General features: G+C 42.2%; 1 protein-coding gene across 5 annotated transcripts in view; it reads left to right on the top strand.

Annotated features, from left to right (window-relative positions):
* chd2 (chromodomain helicase DNA binding protein 2) overlaps positions 1-11139 on the top strand; it is a 31154-nt gene extending 20015 nt beyond the window's left edge. For all 5 annotated transcript variants that reach the window (XM_039808671.1, XM_039808672.1, XM_039808673.1 and 2 more), the window contains 28 exons: positions 121-299; positions 393-517; positions 634-850; positions 948-1037; positions 1163-1353; positions 1450-1638; positions 1747-1909; positions 2076-2228; positions 2812-2883; positions 3967-4116; positions 4220-4368; positions 4451-4547; positions 4651-4743; positions 4863-5036; positions 5188-5357; positions 5458-5499; positions 5620-5759; positions 5966-6104; positions 6222-6372; positions 6612-6734; positions 6841-6960; positions 7436-7576; positions 7788-7904; positions 8012-8190; positions 8283-8382; positions 8492-8681; positions 8980-9220; positions 9310-11139. In XM_039808671.1, coding sequence (XP_039664605.1) covers positions 121-299; positions 393-517; positions 634-850; positions 948-1037; positions 1163-1353; positions 1450-1638; positions 1747-1909; positions 2076-2228; positions 2812-2883; positions 3967-4116; positions 4220-4368; positions 4451-4547; positions 4651-4743; positions 4863-5036; positions 5188-5357; positions 5458-5499; positions 5620-5759; positions 5966-6104; positions 6222-6372; positions 6612-6734; positions 6841-6960; positions 7436-7576; positions 7788-7904; positions 8012-8190; positions 8283-8382; positions 8492-8681; positions 8980-9220; positions 9310-9595 — 4181 coding nt within the window. In that variant the 3' untranslated portion in view covers positions 9596-11139. The remainder of the gene's footprint in view (positions 1-120; positions 300-392; positions 518-633; positions 851-947; positions 1038-1162; positions 1354-1449; positions 1639-1746; positions 1910-2075; positions 2229-2811; positions 2884-3966; positions 4117-4219; positions 4369-4450; positions 4548-4650; positions 4744-4862; positions 5037-5187; positions 5358-5457; positions 5500-5619; positions 5760-5965; positions 6105-6221; positions 6373-6611; positions 6735-6840; positions 6961-7435; positions 7577-7787; positions 7905-8011; positions 8191-8282; positions 8383-8491; positions 8682-8979; positions 9221-9309) is intronic.
* The last annotated feature ends 855 nt before the right edge of the window (positions 11140-11994 follow it).

The following is an 11994-nucleotide window of genomic DNA, read 5'->3' as shown; positions in this document are numbered from 1 at the left end:
ACATTATGTGAGATGCCTTTTTTAAAGGTCTCCTGTGCTACACATTTCTGTCAAGTATCAAGTGCTTTTACTCATTGACACAATTGTCTTTTTCTAATCATTTGACTGCTCTTTAAACAGCTCATAGTCACAAGATGCCCTCCTCCAATGAGCCGGAGTATCTATGCAAGTGGATGGGATTGCCCTACTCAGAGTGCAGCTGGGAAGATGGAGCTTTGATTGGAAAGAAGTTTCAGCACTGCATCGACAGCTTCATAAACCGAAACTCCAGTAAAACCGTCCCCTCTAAAGACTGCAAGGTAAGTTTTTATTTTTTTTAATCGCTTCCCTTTTGATATTGTTAAATTTGTCTCACCCTAATTGAAGACAATTGTTTCTAACCATTGTTTCAGGTGTTAAAGCAAAGACCCAGGTTTGTTCCTCTGAAGAAACAGCCATCATATATTGGAGATGACATCCTTCAGCTGAGAGATTATCAGCTGGATGGGTTGAACTGGTTGGCTCACTCCTGGTGCAGGTACTGTGTAAATAGATATAATAATTTGTGTTAGTTTTGATTCCCTAATTTGAAAAATAAGTGGGCTTTTTAAAAAAAAAAAAAAAACATGCCTTTTTCTTATTCTTCATGCTCAGGTGTAACAGCGTTATCCTCGCTGATGAGATGGGGCTCGGAAAGACCATCCAGACCATCTCCTTCCTGTCGTACATGTTTCACCAACATCAGCTGTATGGACCCTTTATAGTGGTGGTGCCTCTGTCCACTCTCACCTCCTGGCAGAGGGAGTTTGAAACCTGGGCCCCGGACATGAACGTGGTGGTCTACCTCGGGGATGTCATGAGCAGGAAATCGGTACTTTGAATCCTGCAGGGGTTTTCTCTTACTGTCTGTTGCTCTCTCCAGAGTTGGTTACATAAACTTACGTTGTTGCTTCTGCTGTTTTATGTAGATCCGTGACTACGAGTGGGTGAACCATCAAACGAAAAGAATACGTTTCAATGCACTATTAACCACTTATGAAATTCTACTTAAAGACAAGGTAGGTGCAGTGATCAGTATTTCTTTAGGATTGTGTTTACATTTTTTTTTTTTTTTTTTGCAGTACGTCTTTGCATAAAGAGAACCGATCACTGTGGTTTACAAGGACTTCAAATTTGTCTCCAGGGGGTGCTTGGGAACATCAACTGGGCGTTTCTGGGTGTGGATGAAGCTCATAGGCTGAAGAATGACGACTCCCTGCTGTACAAAACATTAATGGAGTTCAGGTCCAACCACAGGCTCCTCATTACTGGCACTCCGCTGCAGAACTCCCTCAAAGAGCTCTGGTCACTGTTGCACTTCCTCATGCCTGACAAGTACGTCCTGGTTTAGAAGTAAAGCAGGAAAAACGCCATCAGTTTGAATTCCAGCCAGGGATGGGTGACGTTTGTTATCTCTGTCGTGCACAACAGGTTTGCTTCCTGGGAGGATTTTGAGGAAGAACACGGGAAAGGAACGGATAACGGTTATCATAGTCTTCACAAAGTCCTCGAGCCCTTCCTTCTGCGACGTGTCAAGAAAGATGTGGAAAAATCTCTCCCTGCTAAGGTGGAACAGATCCTCCGTGTAGACATGACGGCACAGCAGAAACAATTCTACAAGTATGATGATTTCTTCTTTTTTTTTACGACCTCCGTCTTCGCAAACCTCTTGTACAGTAGCTGCATTTCTCCTCCCCATTAATTGAATTTGTTACTCAATATTTCCAGGTGGATTTTAACGAGGAATTACAGAGCTCTTTTCAAAGGCACCCGAGGCAGCTCCTCTGGCTTCCTGAACATAGTTATGGAGCTTAAGAAGTGCTGCAACCACGGTTTCCTCATTAAACAGCCTGAGGATCCAGAAACTGAAACCCAACAGGAACACCTGCAGGTATGTCTCCTTAGGAGCCCCCTTTATCTCCCACCAACCCCTTAGGATATCTCTGCTCTACAAAGGAAACTAGTTGTGACATAGGAAAGATGAAAACACGACAGACCAAAAGAAGGCTCAGTGCTACTTCATTTTTCCTGACAAGCCTAACTTTGAACCATTTCAGAGTCTAGTGAGGGGCAGCGGGAAGCTGGTGCTGCTGGACAAGCTGCTGACCAGACTCAGAGAAAGAGGCAACCGAGTCCTGATCTTCTCCCAGATGGTCAGGATGTTGGACATTCTGGCTGAATACCTCGCCAAGAAGCGCTACACATTCCAGGTAAGAGTTTCACAGGGCTACATTTCTATACTACACATCCGCTTTGAATTCTACTAAAAGAAAGTGTTTGTTGGAACATAAAAACTGGGCAATGAGCTTTGAGTACCTTTTTTTTTATTTTTTATTATTATTTGCAGAAATATTACCATAAAATCATGCATATAGTGCTGTCACCCTGTCCATTGGGTTCCTCTAACATCTTGTAAAAGTGTAACCAGCTGCACCACCAGTATCTCCAGAAACTGTCTACACTGACAGGCTTTTGGGGTGGTTGTGTTGGGTAGGTTCGACTCGGATGGGGATCAGATGTCAGTGTTGTTGCGCACATACTCCGCCAGGCTGAGAGATCATGTGGTTATTTATATCAAGTTATTTTCTGCCGAAGACCACACAAACTGCTGCGAGTCACTCGACTCAGGTTGTTTTTGCTGACTTGGTCTCGGGTGTAGACTGTTGTATCGGTCTGAGCATATATACTGGGTACAGTGGCACGTCAAGCAAAGTGATGCCAAGGTTATAGCAGATAGCTGCCCGGGAAATCTTCAAAGGGTAATTTCTCTGTGTTTGCCTCTCTCCTCTTCAGCGGCTGGACGGTTCCATAAAGGGAGAAATCCGAAAGCAAGCACTTGACCACTTTAATGCAGAAGGCTCAGAGGTACAGTATGTGTACTAATAATTTAATGTTGCTCACTTAGTTGTAATATTAGCATATCACAAAAAGCAGTCTTATTTTATTGGAATCATGAATAAGGCTGTCACAGGATGGATTTTTTTTTTACCACACACATTTGTGAAATCAACAAACTGTTGCGGTTACCACCATTCAAAGATAATTTTAATCTTGGCTGTTATAAAATAGTTCCTAAATAAACTTTTCGAATGCATTTATTCCTGTAGTAGTCTATTCTTTATATCATATATATATATATAGTCTAAATGTTTCTTTATTGCAGTGTTGTCATAAAGATGCTGCCTTTGCCGGATTATTGGTCTGCATCAGAGCATGTGAGCGGAGCGCGAGCGAGCGAGCGGGAAGATATCGGATGGAGCACAGAGCGGATGTTTTAAAAAGTTGAAGCGTCTCCTTATCTCCCACTCCATCCCGCTCCGGTATTGCTCACACTGTGAGTTCTAAGCATGCCCGGCCCAGACTCACGTTGTACATGCAGATGAAGGTGACTGCCCTCCTTCATGCCGCCAATTCTCTCCGCACCGCCGGGCACTGGTGGCATTAAATGAGGGAGGCCAGCCCCCTTCATCTGATAAATACAACGTAGCGGGGGGAATGTAAAGCTCCTTGGGGAGTAGTGGAAATTCGGGACCCTCCTCTCCGCTCACATGCATTCGGCAGGCATGTCATTCGATTCGGCAAGCACCCATTCGTTATTGAAACACAGACAGACAGGCAACTGAACACTGTTTATTGACAATAACCCGCTTGCGGGGACAAGCTTGACTCTGCGGTGGGCCTGATGTGACTGAGTCACCGCAGTAATGTGGTAAATTCGACAGCTCTAGTTATCTAATTATAAATAAACGTCATTGCACTGCTTGTTTTTGGACTACTTTATTTGAGAGCAGTAGCACGTTAAGGATACATTTGATAAATGGTGTAAAAATAATCAAATATGCATTAATACTGTAAAGAAAGTCAGAGGGTAGGATTACATTTGATAGTGTGTGTGTTGAGGTGTATTGATCAATCAGATCTGAATTAACAGTGTCATCTGTTTTCCAGGACTTCTGCTTCCTGTTGTCCACCAGAGCTGGAGGTTTAGGAATAAACTTGGCCTCAGCAGACACCGTAGTCATCTTTGACTCTGACTGGAACCCTCAAAACGACCTGCAAGCACAAGCCAGGGCTCACAGGATCGGCCAGAAGAAGCAGGTAATCCATGGCTCAAATTGATGGCTTTCATTGTACATATGCTCCAGAATTGAAAAGATTATTGTGTAGTAAGAAAAATTACATCTCTGCTTTCCTTCGATAGGTAAATATTTATCGACTGGTCACCAAAGGGACAGTGGAGGAGGACATTATTGAGAGGGCAAAGAAGAAGATGGTTTTGGACCATCTTGTCATTCAGAGAATGGACACCACTGGTCGAACTGTACTGGACAGCAACTCGGGAAACACAAAGTAAGATGTCAGAAATCATCTTGTTTAATTTTAAGATACTGACGCTCTGTGTGTTTTAACTTTGCTGCTTTTTTTGCTACAGTTCAAACCCGTTCAATAAAGAAGAACTGACTGCTATCCTCAAGTTTGGTGCAGAGGAGCTTTTCAAAGAGGCAGAAGGAGAGGAGTCTGAACCACAGGTACTGTATTATGACAATTTTATGTTATATTATGACATTATTATGTATTTTTTTTTTTTTTACATATTTGTAAAATCAAACCAGAATGTATTTCTTTCTGTAGGAGATGGATATTGATGAGATCTTGAGGCTGGCTGAAACAAGAGAAAGTGACCAGGGCTCAAGTGCTACGGATGAACTTCTATCTCAGTTTAAGGTACCGGTTACTATTACTGTAAAGTTTTTAAAGATCCTGATCTGAAATCATGTCCATGTCAAGCATCCCTCTCTTTCAACTTCTAAATAGTTTCCTTCTTTCTCCTCATGTCGCTGCAGGTGGCCAATTTCTCCAGCATGGAGGAGAGCACGCCAGAGTTTGCGGATAAGTCCATACGGGAATGGGATGATATCATCCCTGAAGAGCAGCGACGCAAAATAGAGGAGGAGGAGAAGCAGCGGGAGATGGAAGACATCTTCATGCTGCCTAGAAGCAGGAGCTCTAACAAGAGGGTAAGAGGAGATTTTCTAACCGATTTTTATTTGAGAAAGACAAAGTGTTGTTCAGTTACACTGAACTGTTTACTTTAAAAAGCCAACTTATCTTCCAGCAGCTTATTTGAATCTGGTCATAAGGTGTCGCTCTGGTTCCTCTGTCTTTCAGGCTCAGGCCAACGATAGTGACAGCGACGTGGGCTCCAAGCTGAAGCACCGCTCCTCAGGCTCTGAAAGTGAGACTGATGATAGCGATGACGACAAGAGGCCGAAGAAGAGAGGCAGACCCAGAGCTCGCAAAAACAATGTGGAGGGCTTCACTGATGCGGAGATCCGCAGGTAAAATATTTATTGAGCTTTTCTTCTTTTTCTTTTTGTATAAACTGTGTTTCCTTCCATGAACACAATTAAAATGTATTAATGATCATATCATTAACAGGTTCATTAAGGCATACAAGAAATTTGGATCTCCACTCGAAAGGTAAGCATTGTAAAATTATATTAATAATAAATGTTATGGCTACATCATTTGACTGCATGGTTTGTCAGACAACTTAATTGGTCATACCTTAAACAGTCAGGTGCTCATTTCTGTGTCCAGGTTGGAGGCCATCGCCCGAGATTCTGAGCTGGTTGACAAATCCATAGCAGACCTGAAGAGACTTGGTGAACTGATCCATACTAGTTGTGTGACTGCAGTGCAGGAGCACGAGGAACACCTTAAGGAGAACCCAGTTGAGGGTATGTTGGGTTTACTTGGTTTATCAGTGTTTTAAGCCCCCAGCGTCTCCTTCCAGACAGCGCTGCCTGGAAGGCACTAGGATTAGGCAATGGTTATGGTTAAGGTAGGGTTAGCTGCCTTGAAGTCGACCATGGAAGCTTAAAACACCATAGAGCGTTTCCTTGTTTTTCAGGCCTAAAAATGATGCATGTTGTTATTATTCCAGCCAAAGGTCCTGGGAAACGCCGAGGAATTAACATCAAGATCTCAGGAGTGCAGGTCAACGCCAAGTCCATCATCCAGCACGAGGAAGAGTTTGAGCCCCTGCACAAAGTTGTGCCCTCCAATCCTGCTGAGAGAAATAAGTAAGATACCACTGCAGTTATAAGGAGGAGCACAGGCTTTTGTTCAAGATACAATGTTAAGATACGTAAATCCATTTGTGTTTCAGATTAAATTTGACAAGTCTCTGTTTCCCATAGGTTCAATCTGACATGCAGGGTCAAGGTAGCCCACTTTGATGTAGACTGGGATCTGCAGGATGACATTCAGCTCTTGCTTGGTACTTATGAGCACGGCTTTGGGAACTGGGATCTGATCAAGACGGACCCTGACCTTAAACTCGCTGATAAGGCAAATGTCTAATTTCTACCTTTATCACTAAGTTGGAGATGAATGGAAATCGAAATATGAGAACACGAGCAATACTGTCCCGTTTAGATATTGTAAAAGCTTTGAAAAATATGTTTTTATAAGTCAATACCTGGTCAAATAGTTGAGAATGCAGCTATATTTCTTCTTTAGCTCGTACACCATAATCATCACCTTTTCTAATCATGTGTCCGTCTAACATTTACTTTCCCTGTGCTCAGATTCTCCCAGACGATCCAAGCAAAAAGCCCCAGGCCAAGCAGTTGCAGGCGAGAGCTGAGTATCTTCTGAAGCTGCTGAAGAAAGAACAGGACAGTACAGACGGGTCTAAAACAGGGGAGGAGGTACACTGCTATTAATCCCTGAGTTCCTTATCCATACTGTTTTCACCACATGAAGTTTGCCTTTGACCTACCACCCACACAGCTCATCCAGTCTCTTCCTCCACAGGTCAAAGTGAGGAAGAGGAAGCCTCGGGTGAAAAAGGAGAAGATTCTCAAGGATGAGCAGGGCAACGACATCTCCTCCCCCCGCCTGTCCGACAACCCGTCAGAGGAGGGCGAGGTCAAGGTCCGTGTCACCTGCTAGTCTGTAGGGTTCAGGCTGAGTTGCGCTTCTGTGTCGAGGTTTTCTGCTGCCTACAGTAAACGTGTCTCATTGTAGCTGATGGGCTCCTCCTAAAGTGTTTTTACTACAATAAGTTGCTAGGCGTTGTATTTTCTCCTACCTTTTTCAAGTGCAAGTAGTGTTTGACAGTAAAAGCAAAGATTTTCACTAAAGACATTTGATTTTGTGACCCAGAAAAGCCACTCCATCCTGTCCTTAATTGCAGTGATGCCACCACAGTCAGTGGATAAACTATAAATCAGGCCCTGTCAAGTAGAACTACAGAGTAAACACTGCAACACCTTAACAAAGAAATGTAATTCAGATATTTATTTAGATAAGCAGAGCAATGGTAGATTTGATTTGCTAAATCCTGTTCTCTCATGTTGTGTTACCCTATGGTATATTGTTTAACATGCGTTGTCTTGCGTTTGAGCAGGATGATGGAACAGAGAAGTCTCCCGCCAAGAAAAGACAAAAGAAAAAGGATAACAAGGAGAACAAAGAAAAACAGGGAACTCCTAAAAAGGAGAAGGACGGAGACAAAGAAAAAAAGGGTCCCAAGCCCAGAAAAGAGAAGGTATTTCAGCAAAGTATTTTTGACCTTATCATATGTGCTTTGTTCAAACAGTTGTGTTATGTCATTGTAGCATTAATATGCAACATGCAGCTGAAAGACCGTAACTAGAGGGTCACGGCCTCTTGCCAGTCTGTCCCCATCCTGTGAATAATTTATTCAAGGTATGATTAGATGAGGTAATTGTCTTATGTCCCGTGTTTTTGTATTTCAGGCTAAAGGAGCCAAAGGGAAGAAGACTCAAGGTCCAGTTCACATTACGGCTGGGTCTGACCCCATTCCCATTGAAGGAAAGGAGGATGATGAACTCGACCAGGAGACTTTTAGTATTGTGAGTTTCTTCTTTAGTACCCATGCAAAGATTAAGCCAGTGGAGTTCGAGAAGTAATTTGTGAACAGTGCACTACAATAACATCAGCACTTTGTACTTGTGTCTAGTGTAAGGAGCGCATGAGGCCGGTGAAAAAGGCCCTGAAGCAGCTGGATAAACCAGATGAGGGTCTGTCGGACCAGGAGCAGCTCCAGCACACTCGCACATGCCTACTAAAGATTGGAGACCGAATCTCAGAGTGCCTTAAAGCCTACAGTGACCCTGAACATGTCAAAATATGGCGGAGGTAAGATGATTAGATATTACCTTTTGTGAATGAATCCTGATGCTCAGCTGTTTAACTCAGCTAATGAGTATTTGTTCCCTTTTTTTTGGCAGAAACCTCTGGATTTTTGTGTCCAAGTTTACAGAGTTTGGTGCAAGGAAGCTTCACAAGCTTTACAAGATGGCACAGAAGAAGCGATCACACGAGGAAGAGGCAAGTGGTTCCTATCTGTAGTTGTCTACACTGGTTTATCAGGTGTTAGGAAGTGAACGTGATGTTTTGTACATAAACCCACACTGAAAATATCCTGGGACATTTCCAGAAGGAGCAAAAGAAGAAGGATGATTCTGGAGGGAGGGTGAAAAACTTCAGACCAGAGTCCTGTGGTTCCAGTCGAGACTCCACGGGTACGTCGTCCTCCAAACCTGGCTCTCACTCGACTCAGCCAGGCCCTCACGGACACCACAGAGAGTCGTACAACTCGGCTAATAAGCGGCACTTTAGCAATGATGGTACGTGAGGATAGGATTATTTTAGTTGAAGGCACAGAAAAACTCTGAATAATGTGAGCTTTCGTGAGCTTTAGAGGCGCTAGCGAGCAGATTTAGTTAACATTGGACAATGCCAGGCTTCCCCCTGTTTCCAGTCTTTGTGCTGAGCTAAGCTAACCGTTTCCTGGCTGTATCTTCATATCTATTCACCAAACAGATTTCCCTCCAAATGTTGAACTATTTCTTTGATTGAATTTACTCATTAAATGATGCAATAATGGATTTTTTTAAATACCAGATTCTACATGTTCCATTGCAGATAGAGGAGACTGGCAGAGGGACCGTAAATACAATTACCCAAGTAACAGCAACCAGTCATGGCAGGGAGACCGACATCATCAGTATGACCGCTATAAGGATCACTATGGGGATCGACGTCCACATGGAGACTCGTACCGCAGCTCAGGCAGTTACCGCAACAACAGCTCCCCTCGAAAAAGGCCATATGAGCAGTACAGCAACGACCGGGACCACAGGGGTCATAGACCATATTATGACAGGTGAGAGTTACTCTGATGACAACTGTAATGGAATGGAACTGTAATGCCATACAACTGGTTTCACAGCAATGCTATCAATGACATTTCAGGCATTCGGACCCCAAGAGAAGACGTCCGGATGAATTCCGTCCCAACTACCACCAGGGAAGAGAAGGCCCTCTTCAGGACTTCAGGAGGATGCCAGAGCACAGGCCGGCCGGTCCAGCCGGGCCAGAGCACTACAGCAGGCCCTTCCACCCTGACAAACCTCCTCCGCCGCAGGACCCTCGCTCCCCACAGGCTCAGAAGTCTCCCCAGGACTCCCGCTCTCCGCCAGAGCGGCCTGCAGAGCCAAACGCAGTGGCAGATCCTAACTGGAACAACAGGAAAACATAAAAGTATGACAGTGCTGGCTAAGAAACTGATCTGGGCGTCCACGGTCAAAGCCACATACATGCTGCTGATGGACAAGTCTGGACTCGCCAATCATAAGCTCACAGTTGGAAAGGGAATCAACATGAACCCTCTTTACCAGCAAAACTATTTAGCTCTTTTCTCCCAGTGGCTGTGAATGATTTGTGACCTGAAGGAAGAGGTTTGTTTTCCTCTTGTCATCTTCAAGATGGAAAAAAAACCCAACTAAAACAAGCATCTTTATTTAAATGAATGGACTCAAATCAGTTAACCACGGTAAGACTGAATGGAGTGCTAATGGATGCTTAGTCCCATGGACTATTTTCTAAGGAGAATTTAGGATACATGAACTGATGACTGATCTTAATCCTAAAAGTGCCTGAAGGCTTTGGCCTTTCTGAATGGTAAATGTATGGGATTATTCCCAAAGGAAGCATGACATGGGAATTATTTTTTATTTTTTTTTGTGTTTAGCTTTAAGTCTTGCAAATGATGTCATTAGACGATTTCGATACAAAAGAATGTGTTCATCATCATCTGCACCTTCAAAATGTAGCTGAACTGAATCACCGTGTGGTTTAAAATGGCGGTGTATGTTTCCTCTAAACACTCTACAAAAAGGTTTTTAGCAAATTCAAATTGCTCATGTGTACAAATCATTATTTCTGTAATTGTGTAGCTACATAAATCATTGCAATCGTCTTGCTTTGTTCACTTTAACCACTTTCCCTCTTAGTAGGCCCAATGAAGCTTTGTAAGCAGTATTTATTGCAAAAACTTTTGCAAAGGCTGTTAACACTATGACTTAGAACAATCCTTTATTTTTGCCTTTCAGTATTCTGATGGTTAAGAACGGTACTTCAGTGTAATTTCATTAATGCATCTAGCCACCTACAGTATGTAGTACTCAATTATGTCTGAAAATACTATGTGATAAAACATTTTCTTTCCTTATCTATGGTTGGGCAATGCTGTTGCTGGTAGGTTGTTAAAGGGTTATCAGGAAGTTGCTGATTACATTTGGTTATGTTTATTACCTTTGGTCACTCTTTTCCTGTGCCAAACCTGCTCTGGCTCTCAGATTTCTTTTTTTACGCTTCTCCATTTGTGCCTTATTTATGTGAATATTATCATACTGTATATTGTTCGTGGACAGTACTGGGGCCTAAAACAGGCAGGATGTAGTATTACTCATTTTTAGGAAATTGCTCTAAATGAACTTGTTAAGGGACTACGTATTCTGGTAATCATCATGTGGTTCTGTGATTTTTCAAAAGAGTTGATGATTTGAGGGGAAAACATAAATCTAAAGAAATCATGTGTGTTCGGGCCAGGGCACTTAGCCGACCTGTTACAGTGAACAGCCAGCACATCTTTTCTTCCATGTTAAGCAAGCTACAGTTCCTGTATCATATGTTCTTCAAGAAAGTCTAAATAATTTATATTTGTGACAAAACCACTCTTCATGAGAAATGTGCTGTACATATGTTTGGACATATGTAATAAACTTTGTTACACAATGAAAATGTGTCTACTTTCATTTTCTTATGGCGGACTTGATTAATATCTTCCTGATTTCATCATCATGTAGTTTCTACTTCAAAGACATGTAATAGGTTTTCAGGACTGGTATGTATGAGTCAAAATTATAAGTGACATAATTATCATCCTATTCATACAATTAAGAGTGGTATAATAAATGCCCCTTAGTTAAAAAGCTGTGAAATACAATCATTCTGGTGAGTTTGAAGGACGATAAATAAGAACCTCAAATTTAGAAGTAAATGTGTTATTTTTAAATATTTAAACTTGCCAGAAAACGTATTATGGGCATTTTCATTTTTACATCACCCTCTGAGTTCTCAGTTATAGAACAACGTAACATTTTATAGGGCTTTCACTGAAAATGGTTACTATATTCTTTAACTCCAAAACCTATTGCACTCCACTGCATACTGCCCACCTGTGGTGTAATTTTAGAGTCGAAAATGAAAAAACTTCAAGTGGCTTACAATGATGCACTGAGAATTGTGCTTAAAATTCCTAGGTGGAGTAGGGCCAGTGAAATGTTGGTGTCTAACAATGTTTCCACTTTTAATGCTGTTTTAAGAAATTTTATGCATAGATTCATGTGCAGACTGACAGGGTCTAAGAATATGATCATTGTGTCCATAGTTTGTTTCTAAGAGTGACACAAGGTACACATCTTGCTTTTGGAAACATTGGACTCAAAGCCTGTATATGTTTTATAAATGATGCTTCATCGGCACCATTCTTAAATGTTTTGTATTGTTTATATATATATATATATATATCTGTATTGTGTTGTCTTTATGGACCTCTGGGTCTTGAATAAAAAGTTGATATACACGGTAACTCAT

The sequence above is a fragment of the Perca fluviatilis genome, chromosome 8, assembly GCF_010015445.1.
Source record: "Perca fluviatilis chromosome 8, GENO_Pfluv_1.0, whole genome shotgun sequence".
In the NCBI taxonomy this organism is placed as follows: domain Eukaryota; kingdom Metazoa; phylum Chordata; class Actinopteri; order Perciformes; family Percidae; genus Perca; species Perca fluviatilis.
Note: the sequence above shows the minus strand (reverse complement) of the source record. Positions and strands in the feature narration are given on the sequence as shown.